The 23,061-nt window shown below is 38.1% G+C and overlaps 1 protein-coding gene and 1 pseudogene across 1 annotated transcript in view; one reads left to right on the top strand and one right to left on the bottom strand.

Annotated features, from left to right (window-relative positions):
* Nucleotides 1–302: 302 nt before the first annotated feature.
* Nucleotides 303–4,997, bottom strand: LOC109451388 (cofilin-2-like; annotated as a pseudogene).
* Nucleotides 4,998–5,945: 948 nt separating this feature from the next.
* TMEM135 (transmembrane protein 135) overlaps nucleotides 5,946–23,061 on the top strand; it is a 215,770-nt gene continuing 198,654 nt past the window's right edge. Inside the window, exon 1 of the mRNA XM_019739636.3 lies at nucleotides 5,946–6,307. Coding sequence (XP_019595195.1) covers nucleotides 6,167–6,307 — 141 coding nt within the window. The 5' untranslated portion in view covers nucleotides 5,946–6,166. The remainder of the gene's footprint in view (nucleotides 6,308–23,061) is intronic.

Below are 23,061 nucleotides of genomic sequence, written 5' to 3'. Positions count from 1 at the left end.
GAATTTAGAGTCAATATAAAGAACTTAGGATCTTTGGGTTCAAAAATAAAGCTGTTGTTTATTCCCAGCCTCTCCAGATGGTGAAAAATTCTGAAAGTAAGGCATTGCTTTAAGGCCCAGGTGAAATCCAGGATACAGCTATAAGATACTTCTTTAAGATTGTAGAAATATTTAAGACTGTTCTCACTAGACCCTCTCAGCTTCACAAGTGGGCTTCTAAATATTTCAAGCGCATTTTCCAACAGGTCCCTGACTCTCAGCTTGAGATGGAAAGTGTCTCCCTGGAAGGGATTTGTGGGTATGGCTTTTTATAAATGGGCTGGTTATAATTTGATATGTAAGATTCCCCCTAAATTTTAAAGAGAACTATATTGGCAGAAGCACCACCTGCTTGGACTAAAAGAATACAACAGCTTTCAATGTTTATATGGCAAAAATTCATATTTACATCTTAAAAACAGAATATAGTATTTAAAATAATGTGAAGAAAATGAGTCATGTTGCAACCAAAATTGGTAGAAAATCAGAATCATACGTAGTGAGTAGGTTGGTGCAAAAGTAATTGCGATTTTTGCAATTATTTTTAACCTTTTAAACCGCAATAACATCTGTACCAACCCAATATTTTTAAAAGCTTGTCTCGTATCAACTAAGGCAATGTGTATCTGAATGTTCCTGGAATGAAGAGGGACCACAGTGTCATACTTAGTCTGAACCATGCTTTGTCATTGTGCTTATGACTGATTTGCATTTCTATAATGACTGCATGTAAAGCTGAACAATTTAGTGCTGTTAAATCCTCTGCATGAGATCTTAAGAGCTCTTCCATTCTTTTCCATTGACATCTTCAAAGCCAGAATCTTGCAAGAGCAACAATTTTCAGCTTGGCACTCTTCAAAGCCTTCGAATTCAGCTACAAATTGCCAGATTAGTTTCCTTCATTCACTGTGTATCTTCATTGAAGAAACTCTTTGTTGCACCTTGTTGATGAACCCTAAAGCCTTTTTTATGGAAAAGCAACAATAAAGGCCCTAGAGAGTATCCAGTCAAGCCACTGGTCATAGGCAGCTTAAAAGAATAAATGGCCCTGCAGATACAGGGTGTAACATTAGCCTTAAACTTGATGGAAGCATGATGAGAACCCTTTCTTTTAAACAACAGCCTGACATATAACGGAATTTACAAATGTAAACTACTGGTTTACTGCAAACTGCTCCATTTTGCAATTTTTTATTTTTTCACTGCTAAAGCACAATTCATCCTCCCTGAGAATTTACCAATCCTTCCTGTTCTGAAGTCTCTACAGCAGCACCAGGAAAGATAGATAATACCCTTTCCATTCCTTTGAATCTGACTTTGCCTGAAATTTCCCCTTTGCTGTCCAACTCATAAGTACTGTCATCTTTGGTACTTGTGGCAACAATAAGTTTGTTGTTCCCTTCTCAAATCTCTTTAAGCTTCACGTCTCCATTTAATTAAAAGAAATTGCCTGCCGTTAATTGTAATTTTAGAATTTCCTCAGTTATTGGTAAGTATTTGCTGTGCCACATGAAACGTAATGTTTATCATTATGATGCAAACTAAATGAGCTATTATACTCAAAAGCAACTGATAGCAACCGAATTAAGTGTTTGGTGATTAAGATGCTATTCTTGAAGTATTGTACATCCTAACATAACAGTTTGTTACTTATATGTGGCATTTCACTTTATTTTAACTACATGATAGGAACTTGGGGGTTGACGTCTAACACATTCATATTCTTTCATTTAAAAATTGGTTCCCATTTAGCATCTTGCAGAACATCGGATATTCAGGGATGGATTATTGAAATTAAGTAGGACAAGCCTACACTGCTACTTTTGTAATTTCTGTGGGCAAGTTTATATTGGTTCTTATTCTCTCATATTTTGAATTGATTTATAAAAATTGTAATTATGTGTTTCTATCCTACCATTGTATATTGGGTGTGTTAATGGGGGGGAGGGTCGCTAACTTGAACATGAGAGCTGTATTTGGTCCTGAGGAAGATGCTGGAATTTCAGCAGGATGGGGTAACTGCACAGGATTTTTGGCTGTCCCCCACAGGAAGGGGAGGGTGTGTGTATCTCTGAGAAGAAGGATGTGCCCAGATATTTGGGTAGCCAGAGACATAGAACTATGGCAGACACTACTGGTTGCCCCCAGTATATGTTTTTATTTTCCTCAGTAATGAAACCCCAAAAGTTAGCTGGGCATTTGTGCAACCAATAAAAAAAGATTACATTTCCCAACCTCTTTTGCAACTAAGTGTGGCCATGTGACTAAGCTTGGGCCAATGGGATGTAAGGAGAGGTAGTCTGCATAGATCTGGAAAGTTTTCTTAAAAAGAGGAAATACGTCCCCGCTGCCTCGTTTGCTGGTCTTTCTGGCATGTGGATGTCATGGCTCAGAGTGAAGCAGCCATCTTATAAGTCAGGGTGGAAATCACAGGTGACAGTTGGCAGAGCAACTTGTCAGAAGGAGTCTGGGATCCCTGATGGTTATGGAGCCAGTATCTTTGCCTAAGATTGCTTACCTGAGAGAGAGAGAAAAACTTTTATCTCTTTACCACTGTTATTTTGGGCTTTTCATCTAATGAGTACACCTCTTTTATTTCCTTCAAACAAGTATCTCATACTATCTTATTTAGTTTATACTATCTTATATTGTTATTACACCTATCCTGTATTATCTTGTTTAGTTTTCTTGTTTATTTTCTGTCTCCGCTCTCTAGGATGCTAGTTTCAGGAGATTCAATTATAATAGCTTACCCTTTGTGGTATTGTAAGTAATTCACATGGACAATCACAATTCATTGTAGTGCTTGCTGCAAGGGAGGCATATAAAGAGTTGTTTTAGCTAAAATATGATGGGAAGTCATTCCTTTGTTCTACATAAAAGTAATAGTATTAAACAGTCTAATGGCAATCACTGAAAAGCTGCTTAAAGGAATAGTTCCTTCATTCATTGTTTTGGAAGGGTCCATCAGGAAGGGGGAAAAACAAAACAAAACCTAATACAATTCCAATCGACTGAGCTGAAGAAGTGGAAGCTCCTTAACACCCAGATGGCATTTGACTATCATTTTACAAGGGTGTTCCTTCAAGTTAGACTACTACATGGCCTCCCCATTTCTCTCCAAGTGACAAGCCTCCTTAATATCATCCAATCCATCTAATTGCCACTCACGTTTAATAACTGTAATTTTTTTAAATTTATTTTTTTAAAGTAGTGAAAAAGTAGTTTATTAGAAGAAAAAGTACACTTCAAATAAATAGAAGTGGGCCCAGGAAGAAAGCAGTGGCACAAGGGCCATTATTAAAAGGGACAGTACACTTCAAAGACTTTGGAACAGGCCCCAAGGGAAGGCAAGGCAAAAGGGGGGCAAAGGCCCAAAGGCCCAAAGGTGGCATTATTTGGAGAAAAAGTACCCTCCGAAGGGTTTGAAGTGGACCCTGAGCAAAAGCAAGGCTCAAAAAGGCGACGGCCCAAAGGAGCTTGGGGGTTTTATCTGGGATGGGCTGTTCCTCTCCAGGTGTGGGGCCACTTGATTGACACCTACGATTGACCTCATCTCTTCAGACCGTGCTTGCTAACTACAAGCTGATTGGTCCTTCCCTGTACCTGGGCAGTTAATCTTGGCAGGCTCTGCAGCATGAATGGCTTTATTACAAGCTAAATGGCCCTCCTCCACCGCCCCTACACCTGAGCTGATTACTCTGGCTGGTCATGCAGCTTGAATAAAGTTATTTCCTCTGGCTTTGTTATGGTCTCGGCCTTAATTCCTTCCACCGTGGCCATGTCCCTGACTGCCATTGATTTTTCTGTCTCAATCCCCCCTGTGATGGTGTAACCCTAACTGCCATTAGGGAAAGGGATGAAGATCTCTCTGGCTGATTCCGGCTGAGGAGGGGCAAAGTATTGATAAGCAGTGGGCTAGTCGGTCAGAGCGTGGTCTAATGGCCCACGGTAGATGGGTAGGTCTTGTATGTCCATATACGGCTCCATACGTGGCTCCATGTTGAGCACCATTGGTAGTTTTATGGCTCCTAGGTGAGAAGAGATAAACCAAGTAACTACCTGTAATTGGCATCTTTAGAGCTAGCATAAATCACCATGCTTTATTATTATTATTATTATTATTATTATTATTGGGGAATATTGGGGAACAGTGTGTTTTCCCAGGATGTCAAGTCATTGTTTTTTCAATATAGTTATGGGGGGCGCAATTCAGCTCTAAGTCAAGTCATTGTTTTCAATCTAGTTTTGGAGAGCGCAGCTCACTGTCCCATGTGGGAATCCAAACCAGCAACCTTGTTGTTAGCTCGCGCTCTAACCAACTGAGCCATCTGGCCGCCTCACCGTGCTTTTTAAAGGTGTACTTTCAGGAGCCCAGAATAAAATACTAGATCTTCTTTCTTAGACTCTTTTGTTTTGTATGGTGTTTCACACAAAGCAAACTGACAGGCCTTCAGAGGCAGTGACTTCACAAAAGACGTGTAGAGGTCCTCTAAAGTGTCACCCACCAAAATCTGTTTTGCTTCCTCTACAATTACTTGTCTTTTGTCATTGCTTAAACAGAAGAGAACTGCTTTCTTTCTTTGATCTCCTTTTGTGTAGATTTCCTTACTTTCATACCGTGTTTCCCTGAAAATAAGACCTAGCTGGACAATCAGCTCTAATGCGTCTTTTGGAGCAAATATTAATATAAGACCAGGTCTTTTTTATTATAAGACCGGGTCTTACATAATATACTATAAAATATAATATATTATATAATACCGGGTCTTATATTCATTTTTGCGTATTTTCGGGGAAACAGAGTATCATTAAAAATTTTGGTGACTTCATCACTCACTGTAACTCCAGAAGCCATAGTATAGTGCTTGTGGCTGCAGTGACAGCTCAGGCTCCAGGCTGTGGCATTGAGGGGTGGGCGGAAACTGTGTCGCTCTTGTTCACATCTGAGTCTATACAGCTTACAACTATGCCTGGAAAATAGTATGGGTTCAGTAAATATTTGTAGAATGATACTAGGTTTGTGCAAAAGTAACTGCGGTTTAAAAGGTTAAAAAATGCAAAAACCGCAATTACTTTTGCACCAACCTAATAAATGGAGTACACTGGAATGGAGTTACTCTAAAGGTAGTAAGCTCCTGCTTTAAGAAACTGTAGAATTTAGGATTCCAAGGAACCTGGAGGGTTATTGTAGGTGAGGAGACTGACATTTAGAGTGGTTATGTGATTCACAGGCCACACAGTCCCTTGTCGTGCCAATTGTTGGCCAACCTCTCTAGTCGGGTATGAGTTCCATGGCCACTGCTGCCTCTACTGTGTGTTACTGTTTGGCTGATGAGCACTCGCCGTGGATGTTATAGGTAGCTTCTCAGTGTCCCAGGGCTTGTACAGGATGACCTACTACCCTTTCCCCACGAACACAGCTAACAGAATTTTCAAGCCTTCTTAGGCACCACGGAGCTTAGAAAGTCCAGCAATTGGGAACAGTGTGGTCGTAATCAGCAGGCAGTTTTAGCTATTTATTACCTGGCACTCTAGGGAAGGGCAGCTGGCAGTTCTGAGGCTAGTTGTCCAGGCTCTCTTCCGGCAACCATCTTCCTCCACCAGTTCCCAACAAAGACACTTAATCCCTTTCTTCCACTGCCCTCAGTTCTACTTGGGCGGGTTTGGCGAGGACAGACTGGAGTACAAAGTGACCCGAGTGCCCTACCATTGCCCATCCATTCCAGCGCGGGCGCTCCAGCGCGGGGCGGGGCGTGCGGGGTGGGGAGGCAGGCGCGTCCCGAGCTGCGCTCTTACACCTTCCGCTCTGATCGGCTCCGCTGGCGGCGCCGGGCTCGCAGGGGCGGATGCGCGCCCCCGCCGGAGGGAGCGCGCGTGCTCAGCCTCGCCCCGCCTCCTGGTGCGCGCCCCGCCCCCTCGGGCTACGATACGCCGAGCGCTCAACATCCGAGGACTTCGGCCCAGAGTAACCCCGCTCGCGTGACCTTTAGCCTCCATTCCTCCTCCTCCCGGGGCCGGCCCGGCGAGCCCAAGGTGGTTGGACGCTTGCTCCCGTCCCTCCTTCCCACCTCCCTCCCAAGCTTCGGCTCACCCCCCTCGCGTCCCCTCCGCGCGATTCCTCGTCATGGCGGCTCTCAGCAAGTCCATCCCTCATAACTGCTACGAGATCGGCCACACTTGGCACCCTTCCTGCGGGGTCTCCTTCGTGCAGATCACCGGGGGCGCCCTGGAGGAGTCCCTGAAGATCTATGCCCCTCTGTACTTGGTGAGACCCGTAAGGCGCGAGTTTAGCGTGGAGGATGGGCCGGGGTGCCGTCTGGCTCCCGAGAGGCCTGGGGGACTCGCCCAGTGTCTGTTTCTCTTTTGGAAGGGTCAGAGTGTTTTTTTGGGACGAGGGTGGGTGGGATGGGGGAGGACTCAAGGGGCGGGTATCCCAAATCCTACTTGGGAAGGGAGGAGGGGGAGGGGAATTAGAGGTTGAGCTGTCATCTAAATGCCTGTTGGGAAAGAGGATGGGCTTCCAACTCTGGAATTAAGTTTGGAAACTTAAAATTGTGACTACAGAGGATCTGTGTTAGTTTTCCTCTCTCCTGCCTTGAGATGGAGAGATCAGCGAGGCGATGAGAAACGGCCTGTAATCTTTCTTCGTATAAATCCCTCTGTCCCCCTACACCGATTTTTTTTTTTTTAAGGGCGTATTTGACAGCAAATCCCTGCTGCCTCAGAGCTTGTCTCATTTTGGAACCACAGGATTGTGGCTTGAGGGTTTTGCAAGTTTTTTGTAAGTTCACAAAGTAGACACCTTGTTGAGATTTTGCGTGGTAATTTAAAAGGTGGTTCTAGTCTTCCAGTCAGTGAAGGTGATTAGATCTGACTTTATGTCATCGACCTTTATTACACAACTTTACATATATGGCAATCTAAGTTTGGAATTTTTAATAGAGAATATTTGGAAATATGTGTTTGTATCACTGAGAACTGTTAAGAAAGTTTATTAAATGCTCTCACAAGCATCTTTTTTTTGGTTTTCAGTAACCTTGTCTTTGTTATTAAAGATTTATTACTTTGAGTACTGAAGTTCAGTCTCTCATTTTCTTGCCCAGTAGAAATCTGTGTCCTACGAAGGCAGAGATAATATTTTTTGTATGGTTCCTAAAAGTTTCATTCACTAGTCAATGGATGGTCATTTCTTCCTTCTCATTGAGTAATAATTTAGATTTATATCCTGCTATGCCTAGAAGTGTGTCATAGCTCTATCTGTAGTACTTCCTGAAAAGTTTGATTATTAGTTACAGAGATAACACAGGAGAAGATGGTAGCTTTCTCTGAGCTTGCAGAAGCCAGTGTTATTTTTATCATATAGACTGATGCGTTTAAAACTTTAATGTATGTTAGGAATCCCCTGGGGGATCATGCTAAAATGGGGGTTCTGATTCAGTAGCTCTGGGTGGGGCCTGAGATTCTGCATTTCTAACAAACTCCCAGGTAATATTTATTGATGCTGCTGGACTAAGAGCCACACTTTGAATAGTAGGATTGAGAGTGGAGGCAAATAATAAATGTATTATTGGAGCTGTAAATTTCTCCCTTGATTTTCTTTGGCAAAGAGCCATTTTATCTGCTTTTCCACATGAATTGTGGCCAGTCTCTCTCTCTATATATATTTGATAGAACGTCTACAAATATTATTGAGCTCTTGATATATTCAATACTACAAAAAGATTGTTTCTGTCCTTATAGGAGGATGATGTAGGTGGGGAGAGAGTTTATGCTATATAATTTCTCTCTTGAAAATCCATAACAACTCTATGAAGCCTCATTCATTCATTCATTCATTCATTCGGCAACTGTTTGTTGAGTGCCTAGGCAGTGGTTGTATCTATAACCTAGACAAGTTATTGGTATGTTCCGTGATAAGCAAGTTCAGGGGAGCAGGAGGTACATCCATTCTTCTGTTCCAGCAGTTGAGGTGTCAGGGGTGTCAGGAAAGGTTTGTGTTTTACTGTTATATCTCCAACTAGATTAAATACTTACTTTTTGAGGATAAATTCTCCATCTTATTTGGCTTGTATCCCTTATAGCTGTGTATTTCAAACTTTGGGTCACTCCTTATAAGTGGCTGTGAAATAAAATTAGTGGGAATTGACCAATATTTTATTTTAAGTGAAATAGAAGAGAATAGAAAAATTTAGAATTTATGGCAGGTACCAAGGATAAGCATTATTTTATGACAGTTTTGGTTTCATTTATATTTGCATGTGTGGCTGGGGCTACTTAGAGCATATAGCAACACATTGCTCTTTGTCAGTGTTGGATAGTTGTTGATTAAATGTGTTTAAAAGTGTAACCCCAGGTGCCAAGATACAAGGTGGTATGGGAAGAAGTAGGCTTTTAGGAGGGATTTGGGGCACGTGAATTTGACTCTCGGCTCCATCAGTTACTAGCTGTTTGACTTTTTGCATGTTACTTTGTCATTCTCTGTGAGAATTGAGTAAAATAAAGCATTGAAGATGCATCATATTTTCTAGTTCATAATAGGTCTTGAATAATCAGGCATTTTTTTCAGAAGATAATATCCCCATCTTTTAGGGCTGTTATAAGGACTTAAATGGGATAATAGTTTGTAGAAATAGCAGCTATCACATAGTAGGGCCCTAATAAAGTGTTGCAATTATTAAAACTGTGCATTCATTATGATTGATGGCTTTATCTCCTGTTAGAATGGTGGTTTGTATTCAGCACTAGCACAGTACTTCTGTGTGGTACGTGTTTAATAAGTCGGAATGTGTGCAAGTATGAATGAATGAACTCATGAATGGTTCAGGAGTAAGGAGATATTTGGCAGGTCTAAGGTAGTGCCAGAGAGAATGGAAGGGTGGATTTAGATGCATTTGATAAGAGACATTTCACAGAAAGAATGAACGGGACTTAGAGACCGATAATATTGGGGGCCGTGTGAGGACTTTTTTGTACTTCTAGGATTTCAAATCTGATTGGTGCTGTTTTCATCATTGATAGAAAAGGAGTTTTGAAGTGAAGCTGATTTGGGGGAAAGTTTAATCGAGTGTTTTCTGGAGCCTATGAAATAGGTCTTGTTTATTTCCTTTTCATTTGTGGCTATTACCGTGTGTTTTGTACTAAACTGATTGCTTTTGTTCCTGTCATATTTCTTGTTCAATACATCTGCTCTCATGCTGCTTTTTCATTTTGGTATCTACAACGGTTCTTGGTCAGCATTCACCTTATAATGCTTAAACCATGTTGAAATGTAGATGGACTAATCCTTTTAGTAGTGAATCTTGGTGTTTTCACAATTTGTAAAAAACATCAATCCTCATCGTCAATCTACTTCATGTTCTTTTTAAAAGAATCTTACGTATGTTGTAATATATGCTGACAATTCATGCATGTACCAGAAATGTATTCCAGGAAGTGATATTTTGTTTCTTGAATGTTAGTTATTGCCACATGTCTGCAATAAGTGGTACCCCTCGCCACACACATGCACTGTTTAAACCTCAGACTGCCACGAAAACTGATAAAAGCATAGTGCCCTCAGTAATGTGTGGCAAACTTAGGATACGCAATTGCCCATTTAGAGGGATGGATTCCATGCTGTTCATGTACTTAGGTGCCTTCTCTATGAAGAAAACTCGTTCACTTATCTCAGATGGTTCTTAGTTATGCGTTTCCTAGGTGACTTTCTTCAGGACCTCCGGATGAAGATATTGACATTTACCCTTAGCTGACTTCAAAGTAGAACCTTTTGCACTTTGGGGAAGGACTAGGTTTAAAAGCCTGCTATTTCATTGACTTTTAGATGTTTACACCCTTCTTCAGAATATGAACATATTTACTTAATATTTAGTCACTTTGAGCCTTTTAATTTAACAAATTTGTTAGATTGTAAAGGGCCAATTAATCACCTCTAAACTCTGAATAAACACTTAAGCAAGTTTAAAAAAAACAACTTGTGGACAGTCTTTAGTTAGTTGCTAAAGGCTTGAAAACCATTGACTGAAGAAATCAGTTCAGTGGTATGTACCACTTACTTTGAATGTGTGGCAATAACTAACATTCAAGAATTAAAATACCACTTCCTGAAATACACTTTTGGTCTTTTTAAAAAGTGTTCTCACACAGTTTTACTTTATGGGAAAATGGTAATTCTACAAAACTTCCAAAGCTTAACTGCACTTACAAGAGGCTGTTCGGATTCCTGTATTTCAGTATGGCTTAGGTGGCAGGATCCTGGATGCTGGGATCAAATTGCCAGTGTTAGAATTCTAGCTTCCTCCTTACCAGCTGGGTAACCTCAGACAAATTAACCACTCTAAGCCCCAATTTCCCTGTCTGTAGTATTGGAGAAATGGTACATTTTCACTCCAGAGGTCCTTGTGAGGATTAAATGAGCCACATAGTGTGGACTGAGTTTTTAAAGGCAGTCGTTTCGCAGGTTTTCTAGAGAATATGAGACCAGCAAGCAATGAGACTTTTCTAAGTTTTTTGGTAATAGGCCATTTGTTTTTGTTTTTTACAGAGAGAGAGAGATTGAGAGAGAGAGAGAGAGAGAGAGAGAGAGAGAGAGAGATTGATTTTGAGAGAGAGATTAAGGAAAACAAACTGCTGCGAATACCTACCTGTCTGGATTATTTGACCTTTGTAGATCATGGAATTTTAAATATGTGGACTTTGATTTTTGCTAGAGGCCTAGTTTGGGGGGCAGAGGTAAGGGACACTTTATCTCTCTGTTCAATAAGTAACTGATGATTTTTGTATGATTTTGTTATTCCTTTGGAGATGTAATAGTCATTTGGTCTTTTTCTTTTAAATGAGCAATTAAGTGATGAGTTTTTGTATTTATTAACATGACAGTTTGAGTTTGTTGAACTTGTTTTTATATGTGACTTCTTGTTATTCTTTAGCTGATCTCTGTTGAATAGAAAGTACAGTTCCAGCATATCACTCATAGTTGGAAGTTGATGAATTACTGTTGCACTAAACATTCTCTCAACTCAGCGCTTTTCTGTAGCAACTGTCTCTGAATATAGCCGCCAAATCTGGTTTACTTTTGTTTGACTGTTTAATTATCATAGATCAGTGGTAAAAGTTAATAAATATTAGAGTAAAAGATTGAAATAACTATGATCCATCACTGTTCATGTTTCTGAGTCAGTAGATTCTTATTAAAAGAGGTATTTGGTTGATTTAAACAAAATTAAAACGCCTTCAAATCCTTAAGTATTTTTCAATGCCAGCATTATTTCCTTTTGCCTGAGCACTAGAAAATTCTCTTCAAATCAAAAGGAGTGCTCCTTTATCTGGGAAAGTTTACTGTCTTCAATAAATTGCTATATTTTGGTAGAGACAGGAACTCACCTGGAGGAGTAAGGCAGCTAAGTCTACACGGGTATTTCCTGTGTAACACATTTTCCATCACACTGTCTTCATGCCCAACTCGCTGGTTGATTCACTGTGATACAGATTATTTTGATTTACCAGACCTCTTCTTTACTATTTAGAAAATTATATTTGTCATGCATTTTTGACTCTTGAAAACATAGTTTTGATTATTTGCTGATAAATATTGATGAAAAAATATACACTAATGGAGGGGGACTAAGATTTAATGATTAGATTTAGTAATAACTGAGCCTAGACTATTATTCCTAATTCAGTTACCTGTTATTTTTTGAGTCTGGAGTGTTCAGGGTGCTGTGTCTACCGTGTTTCCCTGAAAATAAGACCTAGCTGGACAATCAGCTCTAATGCGTCTTTTGGAGCACAAATTAATATAAGACCTGGTGTTATTTTACTATAAGACCAGTCTTATATAATATAATATAATATAATATAATATAATATAATATAATATAATATAATATAATATAATACAACACTGAGTCTTACATTAATTTTTTTCTCCAAAAGATGCATTAGAGCTAATTGTCCGGCTAGGTCTTAGTTTTGGGGAAACAGAGTAGCAGCTCTGTGCTATGTGGTATTGTGGAGAATAAGAAAATGAATGAGACCTCCTTCTTATTGTGAGAGTGCGTAGTCCAGGAGGGAAGATTAGGCATGTATTATCCTGTAATAAAAATTCATTGAGATAAATACCATTTGATACAGATAAATGCTGTGAGAGGTCAGAGGTAAAAGGTCACATATGGCTAGGAGACAAGGGGAAACCTAATGGGAGAGGTGGCAATTTGATAGCCTTGAAGGAAAAGTAGGATTTGGAAAAATAGAAATGATGGTGAGTAAGGGAGAGGAATGGCTTGAGCAAAGACATTTCGTAGAATGGGATATGGTGTGCTTTGAAAAATGGCAGGTGGAATTTGGCCTTTATTTGACGTAATAGGCGACCAGTAAAAGCTGCCAACAGGGGGTCAGCATGCTTGATGTTCTTTTGCAAAGCTTGTTCTGGCAAAGGTATACAGACCTGTTAGATTTAGTGCCTCAGATGTGAAGCAGGGGAAAGAATCAAATGAAGCCATAAGATTTTCAACCTTCTTGATTGGGATGCATGGAAGATACTGCTTTTGAAAAACATATTTGTAGCAAAATATGCTGGATTGCATGAGGCATATTGAATTTTAGCTACTGGTGTAATACAGGAGTGGAGAATGACCAGAAGACATTGAGAAATGTCAAGCTGCTGTTCTAGAGAGAAGGTGGGGCTAGAGATTTAGGTTTACATGTCCTAAGAATAAGAGGGGAAAGTTGGAGGTATGGAAGGTCAACAAGTAAGAGAGGTCCTTAGGTCTTGAAGGAGGATGTTTAGATGGAGAAGACAACCTGAGGAATGCTCATTTTAGGAACAAAGGAAACAAAAAAGAAAGAAGCAGTTAGATACCAAGAGTTGAGAGGAGACAGTGTTGCAGAGAAGTAATAAGCAGGGCATTTTGGGAGGTACTGTTAAGAGGAGGGAAGACGTGGGCTTGCCTCTCAGTCTTGCCACTTACTAGCTTTTGTGACCTTGAGCAAGGTTCTTACCATATGTGAACCTTAGTGTTCTCATCTACAAAATGGGGGTAAAACACCTATCTCATATTCTTTAAAAATACAAATCAGCGCTTGTTATTCTGCCCAGAACTCTCGGTGGCTTTCCATCTCAATAAAATGTGAAATCTTTATCATGGCCTACAAAGCCCTGTGTGTTCTGGCTGTTGCTTGTTTCATTGCATTTCATACCATTTTCTGCTTTGCTTATTCACCTCCATTTGATACAATGACACTCTTTATTTTATGTTTTTGAATCTAAGTTTTCTTTTTTAGGACAGAGAGCTCTTGATTTCTGGGGAATATCTTAGGTTGGACACCAGATTGTCAAAAAATGAACATTTCTAAGGAGTAAATGAGTATAAAGTAGTTTCTTCTTTTTATGAGTTATGACTTTAAGAAAAAAATCTTGCCTCATATTTGTGCATAAATAATATACATATAAGTAATTGCTTTTATTATAACAAGACAACCTGGATTGAAAGGCTGGAGCACAAACTTATGTTCCATATACCTATCTGTATAAGCTTTGATACTGATAAAAAATGTAGTAAGACTTTGGTAATAGATTTATAATTTGTTTATCAAATATTTAATGAATATCTATCAGGCACTGTGCTAGGTGACAGGGAAGGGGAGTTAATTGAAGTGACTGCTTAAGAAAGTTAAATAAAAAGGTTTTAGAAAGTCTTTTCAAAATGTGTTGGTACAATTTCTTGCATTACTTGTATAGTATAATGAATGTGAAATATGTTTACATCCCCAAGGTCTATACTAGGCACATAGTAATGTGTAATATTGATGCTACAGATTTTAAGTAATTTTGCTCTCAGCAGCATTGAAACATATTCAGTAAAATGAATTTGTGTGAAAAAAAGTATGGTAAGAGGGAAGAATGCCAAATCAAGTGTCATCAGATTGGAGCAGGTTCCTTTATAAGAATGCTGACTTTTTCCAATGTTTTCAACTTACTGCCATTTATGTGATGTAGTCTTTTGACTCCTTACATATGTCAGGTTGCTTTGGTTTCTTCATTTCAACTAGATTATGGGGGTTTGGACTACGATTAATCCAGGTTGGGAATTGTTTTGAGGGATTCTGTATCCCTTCAGCGATGAAGGAAGTTGTATTCTGATCATTCTTGGTTTCTAAACCAAGAAAGTAGACATGGGATCATTCTTTTTCAGACCTGTATCTCAGAAACTCTGAAGCCCAGAAGACACTGAGTTAATCAGGATCAAACTGAATTTTGGAGTGTGCTCACAGTTCCATTTGGAGCACATGGAGTGTGCCTGTAACTGTATTTACTCTGAATCTTCACTTCCTTTCAGTCTTTTCTGCCCTCATTTCAGTCTTCAAATATTATAGATTGCCTATAATGTATCAGAAATACAGGGGTGGCAACAAAATGTATATGGACATTACAGCCAAGGGGGAAGATAAACTTAAAATACACAAAAAAATTATTTAAACTGTGGTAAGTGCTATTAAGAAGTACAGGGTGTTTACTAAGAGTGATAGAAGAGTACCCCTTCAAGTGCGGTGGATTTGGGAAGGCTTTCCCAGTGAAGTGACGGTGACATAGTATGTATATGAAAACATATCAAGGGACTATGTATTAGGTTTGACATTTATGGCACAAAACTGAAATTTTAATGTGAGGAGATTGAGAGAAATAAGAAGCAATTACTTTATAGAAAGAAAGATTATTTGATGATTTCTTAAATCCAATATGCTGGCCAAGAATTTGTTTTCTTTCCTTTTGACTTTGGCCTTTACTTAAACTTGAAGTCAAAGGCAGAAATAAAACATCTCAGACCATACAAATACCTCGATTAACAGAGTTTCTGAAATTTAACTTCCCTTCTAATGAAATTTTATATTTTAAATTATATTTTTCTTCATCCATTTAAATGTAGATCAAGGTTTAGACAAAATTGTGAAATCTGGGAAGGTAAGCATCTTTATAAAGCTTTCTTTTTCTTTTAACCATAGTTAAGTTTCTTTTCTGGTTTAGGTAGATTGTCAGGGTTATCCCCATAAAAAAAAAATAGTAAGGGATTTTATATCTAGCAAATAGTTGATGGGCTAATTTTTAGACTTCAGGATGAGTTTTAGCAAATGTGTGAGTATAAGTACAGTTTAAACCTTTTGAGAATGGCTTTGTTTTCTGTTAATGGAATTTTATATGTCAACAAATGGTGAAGGGAGTTTGGTATTTTTTAGTCAGCCTAGTCCCCTGATATCTGTGATTTCTTATCTTGCTCAAATTGTCCCTTCTTCTCTGGCTTGAATTCTTAGTTTGCTTGAGTTCTGTTTTAAGGATTCAATTCATTCCACCCAGCATTCTTAGTGGAGAGAGTGGAATATTTGTGCGTACCTTCTGTTTTTCATATAAATAAAGTTCTTTGATAAGAAGCATATTATTAGAATTTTCTTCATTAATTAAAGTATTTCATTAAATTAGACCTCATGATATTTATACTTCAGTATGCAGACGATGGCTTGGTGTAAAAAATTACTTGGTTTAAGATCATTGTATTTCATGGTGAGTTATATCAGGAAGTTGAAGTAACAGTTGTGTGTTTTCAAGACTGTCCTTACAGTACCAAAAATATTAATATTACTCAGTTTGGACCAAGGGCATATTACTCAGTATGCAAGGCTCAGTCTGAGCCTTGTTCTTGATTATATTTTTGTCTCAATATTATATCTAGAGTATATTTTCGGGTTTATCCTTAAAGCCTATGTCAACTTCCATATAAATTTGAAAGTGGACCTTTTATTGAGAGTAAGCATATTATTATAAGGCTTGACTAGATGATGGTGATCATTAAAGCTTTGATGGCATGATTTTCATTATAGGGAGGCTTTATAGTAAGTAGCTAAGGAAAACTTTTGAAGATTTGCTTATATTCTCTAGCATATATTATTAACAAAGTTGCCCTAGTTTTTTTTATTTTAATTCTTTTAACATTTATTTTTTAATAAGCCAGTTGTCTGTACATGACGAGGCAGCATGGTGTAGTATATTGGATATAACTTACAAGATCTGAGATTTTATTTTGGTCTAAAACTTACAGTATGATTCTCAGTTTTCTCACTTATAAATAGATGGTAATCCTGCTTTAACTACTTCATGACTAGTGGGAATCATATGAGAATAGTGCGTATTAAAAGCTTTGAAAACTGTAAAAAGATAGGTGAATCTTAGTCTGTGATGCTTGGTTTATTGTCTTTCTGTTTTAGATATTTAAATTTGGCTTCTGTAGCTTATAGTTTTAACCTTAAAAGTAAAAATGCTGGAAGCAATTTAAATGTAGTGTACTAGGGTTCTCCAGAGACACAGAACCAAAAGTCTGTGTGTGTGTGTGTGTGTGTGTGTGTGTGTGTGCGTGTCTGTGTGTGCGTCACACATACCATATATATAGAGAGATGGCTGGGCAGAGAAGGGTCGGCTTATTATAAGGAATTGGCTTACACAATTATGGAGTCTGAGAAGTCCCAAGCTCTGCAGTTAGCAAGCTGGAGACTTGGAAGAGCTGATGTGTGGTTCCAATCTGAATCCCAAACACGTGAGAACCAGGAGAGCTGATTGTGTAAATTCCAGTCCGAAAGCGTTCAGGCTTGAGACCCAGGAGGAGCAGATGTTTCATTCTGAGACTTTAGGTGGGAAAAGACTAATGTCCAGTTTGAAGGCAGGCAAGCAGGAGCTCCTTCTTACTCTGCCGTTTTTTCTATTCGGGTCTTCAATTGATTGGCTGAGGCCCACCCACACTAGGGAGGGCAATCTGCTTTACTCAGTCTCCTGAAAATGTTAATCTTACCACCCTCCCAGACACACCCAGAATAATGTTTGGTCATATAAATGTCTGGGGACCCCATGGCCCAACTGACAAAAAGTTAACCTGCACATACAGTGTAAACTTATTTGTGACCACAAATAATTCTATCTCCTTTATTATGCTATATATATTTTTTCCCTAAATGAGGTCTTATTTTTTAAAAGATTTTGAAATTTGTTAGAGAAAAAATATTGGAAGTCTTCTGACTATAGACGAACATCCTACTTTAGTTCTGTTTGTTGAAGTTCTGTTTTTATTTTGAATCTGTTGGGGCTATAAAAAATGTGGTTTAGGTTTGATTCTCCTGAGGACCACTTAATTTCTCCTGAGGACAGCTCTTTCCTGACCATGTAACAATTAGGTTATAGTGATTACTCATATCTACTGATCCTGTTATAAGAGAAGGTGGGAGGAGGACTTGAGGTGTAATTCAGTTCTTTATAGTTATTTTAATTGCCATTTGTTTTTTTAAACATCTTGATTTACCGGAGATGGCTTTTTTTGAAGTTTCTTCAAAACACTTCATAAACTTGCATAGCACAAAAAGGAACTGGAGTTGGAACAGTGAGCTATTGTGCAGAATGAAGGAAACTAACATTTTTTAAGTGCCTACTATGTAGTGATGATTCTGCTGAGTACTGTATATTAATCATCTCATTTATTTAAAAAGTACTGAGATCTTGGAAGAGGAAGGTTAGCTGCACAGCGGTTGGGGTCTACTTTCTACTAATAGGAGTAGTTCTTTTTATTTGCTGATCTAGTGTTGTGAATTCCATCTTTTACCTTTAGCTCTTGTAGACTGGGAGTGTAACTTCTAGCTCCGGAGTCATCAGAGTACCTTATTTAGTCTTTTCCCACGTTAGCTCACTGATATATGTATAACCTCGTATACACCAAATTTATGAATATTCCGTTAGGGTTTTTTTTTTTTTTTTTTTTTAAATATACCTCGGTTGTTTTTTCTCTATTTATTATATATTTTTTCTTTCCAGATGGGCAGCCTGAGTTCCTTTAGGGGCTAGGAAATCACACGTTTTTGTTTGTAACATGCACTATGGATAAGTGATACTGGTTCTTATGTAGAATATGTCAGACTTCAACAGCAGGTGTGGTGGTGAAGAGCATGGACCCTGGAGCCTCTTCCCTGTGTGTAGTCCCTGCTCTGCTCCTTGTAGGTTGTGGGACTTAGGGCAACATAATCTCTTTGTGCTCATGTTTTTCTTATCTCTAAAGGGGAGATCATAACTGCCCGTCTCATAGACTATTTTGAAGATTAAGTGAATTAACATTGATGTGGTGTTTAAAGCAGTGCCTGGCACATAATAAGTGGTATACATCTTTGATAAATAAATAATAAATATTCTGTTAATAAAATATTAAAACATGTAAATTCCTTATGTTGTGTTCTTTAAAGCAGTTGTTTTCACTAAAGGGGTAATTTTGCCTTCTTGGAGACATTTGGCAATACGTGGAGAAATTTTTGGTTGTCATAGCTCAGGGCGTGCTGCTGGCATTTGCAGACTAGAAGTAAGGAATGCTGCTAGACCTCCTATTATGATTGGGATGGCCATCCACAGCAGTAAGTTTATCTGGTCCAAAATGTCAGTGGGGTTGAGGTTGAGAGACCCTATTTTTAAAGAAATAATGATTTGTTAGTGATTACGTTAACCAAGATTAAACAAATAAAATATAAAATCTACTCTTTCTTATTTTGAACTGTTTTATATTCTAAAGTAGCGAAATTTGTCAGACCTTCCGAAATAGTTTTCTCGGAGAGTTAATGATCAATCTCGGGGGCTAACAAAGCCTGCCACCCGGAAGTTTGGTGCTAACAAGGCTAAGCGCATCGGGTCAGCCCCTTTGAGGGCCAGTTCGCTTCGTTCTGTTCCAGGGCCATAGAATAGACTGCATTCCCACTACGAGTCAACCATCTCTGTGGCCCATGTGCTGCGTTAATCACATGGGGAAACAGACAAGGGAATATAAATGAATAAGCTGAAATGCATAATGCATGTAGCCCCGATAGATGTTGAATAGTGATATTTTTGTAAAGAAACTCCTAAATTGGGGGCCTATCATGGTAAGGTTGCGTCAGCCTTTGTGTTAGGTTGGTCTTCATATTTGCTCTTCATGAACTGTGCTGAAATTCTGCCTGCTTTTGACTTGAACCTGGAATGTTCATCAAGATATTTGCCTATGTTTGCTTCTGGATGCTTTATTGTTTATACTTTTCAAATTTAAGTCTATGGTCTGTCTCAGATTAATTTTTGTGTATAGTATGAGGCAGGGGTCAAGGTTAATTTTTGTTCTACACAGACAGTCAATTCCTCCAGTACCGTTTTTTCAAAGAATGCTGTAACTTTATAAGTGGGGTAAAAGAGCTGATTGTCGTTGTGTTTTTCAGTGTTGACCTTTTATTTTTATTTTTCAACATAATGATTTGATCTACATACTATTTTTCAACAAGGTAATTTGATATACATATACGTCGTGAAATAATTACTACAGTCAAGCTAATTAACATATCATTTCCTCACATAGGGATTTTTTTTGTGATGAGAGCACCTGAAATCTACTTTGCTAGCATATTTCCAGTATTCGTCCCAGTCATTATGCTGTACATTAGATCTGTAGACTTATTCATCCTGCATAACTGCAATTTTGTACCCTTTGACCAACATCTCCCTGTTTTCCCCACCGCCTCAGCCACTGGTAACCACCATTTTACTCTGCTTTCATGAATTCTACATTAGATTCCACATTTAAGTGAGATCATGCAGTATTTGTCTTTCTGTGCCTAGCTTATTTCACTTAGCATAATGTCCTCCAGGTTCACCCATGTTGTAGCAAATGATAGGATTTCCTTTTTTGGAAAGGCTGAATAATATTCTATGGTATAGACGTACTGCATTTTCTTGATTCATTCATTCATCAGTGGACACTTAGGTTGATTTCATATTTTATCTTTTCAAAAAAACAACTCTTAGTTTTATTGATCTTTTGTATTATTTTTTAAGTCCCTATTTTATTTTGGCTCTGATATTTTCTTCCTTCTTTTAACTTTTCATTTAGTTTATTGTTTTTCTAGATTCTTGAGGTATAAAGTTAGGTGATATGAGATCTTTCTTTTTTCGATATGTAGGCATTTATTGCTATAAGCTTCCCTCTTAGAATTGTTTTTGCTACATCCCAAAAGTTTTGCTATATTACGTTTCCTTTTTCATTTATCTTGAGATTTTTATTTTCCTTTTGATTTTTCTTTGATCCATTGTTTTTTCATGAGTGTTAATTTTCACATGTTTATTAATTGTCCAATTTTACTCCTGTTATTCACTTATAGTTTCATAGTGTTGTGGTCAGAAAAGATACTTGATGTAATGTCAATCTTCTTAAATTTTTTTAAGACTTGTCTTGTGGCCTAACATATGATCCATCATTGAGAATGTCCTTCGTGTGGCTTGAAAAGAATGTATATTCTGTTCTCGTTGGATGGAATGTTCTGTATATGTCTGTTAGGTCTATTTGGTCTGTAATCTTCTTTGTTGATTTTCTGTTGAAAGTGGAGTATTAAAGTTTCCTGTTGTTACTGTATTGCCATCCTTCTTCATCAGGCTGGTCTGTTGCCTGGGGGCAGGCCTAGAACCTGGGTTCACTGGTATAGCCCTTGTGCTTGGGTCCATGTGTGCGGTCCTAAGATCTGGGACTTTGGTGTTTGGCTTGAGGCCTGGATCTGTATGGCAAGCCTGGAGCCTGGTTTCTTAGGGTTTGACCTTCTGCTGAGATGGGCCTGTAGCCTGAGTCTACTTGGATGTTCCTGTATCTTGGGTTTGTGTGGTGCCCGGTTTCACTTGATAGGCCTGGTGCTGGAGTTTCTGGCAAAGTTGGGTGCTCACTTCACCCTTCTTTCTCCATTGGGTGAATGTCTCTTTCCACACTGCGTTGCCTGGGGTTGGAATTGGGTGTCGTGGGAAATGTGAGATTGCCTTTCCTACCCTCTTCAATGCTTCTTTTCATATTTCTGTGCTCGGCCCAGGAGCTATAATCTCTCACCTGAATCCTTAGCTCTTGTGAAGGTATTTTTGCGCATGGATAGTTGTTCAAATTGCTATTTCTGTGAGGGGATGAGTGCTGGAAACTGCTATTCTGCCATCTGGCTGATGTCACTCCTGTGTCATTTAATTCAACCTGCTTAATAAATGAGGAAAATGAAATTTAAAGAGCATCTAAAAAGGATCCTTCATAGAAATTGTTAGTTGTCGAGCTAAGATTAAAAGTCATATCTCTTGATTATTTTGTATTCTGTCATGCTGATTATTTCTGTTATTCAGATTTTTTTCTGTAATAATTAATCCCCACTTTCTCATACTTTTCCCCTCCCACCAGTTTTATAAATGTAATCATGTTTATTGTAGAATGGAAAGTACCCCAAAACCAAAAGATTAAAATAATCTACATTCAGAGATAACCAATGCATAATGTTCTAGCATTTGTTTCATATGTTCATTAGAAAATATTGTTTTGCAGTCTGTCTTTTCATGTTATATAGTTTGATTTATTTTTCTTTGGTCATTAAAGAGTCAAAAACTAGGTTATATAAATAAACAAACACTGGTATACATTTTAATCTAGTACTATTACATACCTTGTGCTTAGCTAAATGTTTTCATGGATATTTGGACAATTCATAAGGAACTAATGTGGAATTACTTGGTCAAAGGATATGAACGTTACAACATTTTTGCTCTGAAATATGTTTGTGAAGGTGTATGATGATGTCTGATAATGCTTTTATACACGTGTGGATGTGCTCTTAAAATTACTATATGGCTAATACAGTTACTCTTAACATTATTTGGTTAGATCAGTGCTTCCTAACCTTTCTTCATACTGTAGCATGCTTTGGTGTACATAGAAAAATGACAATAATTGTGTGGCATGCTAGGGAAAACTGAGATGGTTTTCACCTTGCTTTGTTACAGTAGGCTTGGCCTGGCTACCCAGACTATTGGGAGGATCAGTATTTCAGCCACTTATAAACCCTGGTTGGTAGCTCTGGGTTAGAGCACAGTGCTGATAAGATCCTAAGTTATTTCCCACGTTTTATGTCAGATTTTCTCTGTTCTACTGTTCGTGGATATTTAGGTGTTTTGCAGTATTTGTAATTACAGACAGTACTATGAATGCAGCTTTTGGTGGAAATAAGAACTTATTTCTCTTGGTTATATACCTAGGAGTGGAATTGCTGGATCATAGATTAAGTATACCGTGTTTCCCTGAAAATAAGACCTAGCCGGACCATCATCTCTAATGCGTCTTTTGGAGCAAAAATTAATATAAGATCCGGTCTTATTTTAATATAATATAAGATGAGGTATAACATTACATATATATATATATATATATATATATATATATATATATATATATTATAATAAATAATAAATACAATATAATATAATACCGGGTCTTATTTTATTATAAGACCGGGTCTTATATAATACAATATAAGACCGGGTCTTACATTAATTTTTGCTCCAAAAGACGCATTAGAGCTGATGGTCTGGCTAGGTCTTATTTTCGGGGAAACACGGTACATTTAGTTTTATTAGATAATAACAGTTTTCCAAAGTAATTGCACAGTTTTACATTCTCATCAGCAATGTGTGAAGTTCCAGTTACTTTATTTTAGACAATACTTTGCATGATCAGTTCTTTTTATTTTAGTCACTCTGTTGTGTGTGCAGTAGTATTTCATCGTGTGGTACTCGGAGGAATAATGATGCTGAGTGTATTTCATGGGCCCACTGGCCATGTGGATGACTGCTTTTTTTTTTTTTTACTTGAATGTTTTATTTTAAGATAATTGTAGATTCTTAGGAAGTTGTAAGAAATAACAGAGAAATAAAGGGAATTGGGTTTCTACCAACGGTGTTGTCTTGCAAAATGATAGTAAGACATTGTAACCAAAATACCGCCATTGGTATAGTCACGATGCACAACACTTCCATCACCACCAGGATCTCTCATGTTGCCTTTTATAGCCACACCCACTTCCCTCCCACTTCCCTACTTCCTCTTTACCCCTAGCAACCATGACTCTATTCTTCATTTCTATAATTTTGTCTTTTCAAGAATGTTATATAAATGGAATCATACAGTGTGTAGTCTTTTG

The sequence above is a fragment of the Rhinolophus sinicus genome, chromosome 14 (genome assembly GCF_057876585.1).
Source record: "Rhinolophus sinicus isolate RSI-liver-muscle chromosome 14, RSI-T2T, whole genome shotgun sequence".
NCBI classification, from domain to species: Eukaryota; Metazoa; Chordata; class Mammalia; order Chiroptera; family Rhinolophidae; genus Rhinolophus; species Rhinolophus sinicus.
The sequence above is the reverse complement of the archived record's forward strand: the minus strand, read 5'-3'. Positions and strand labels throughout refer to the sequence as shown.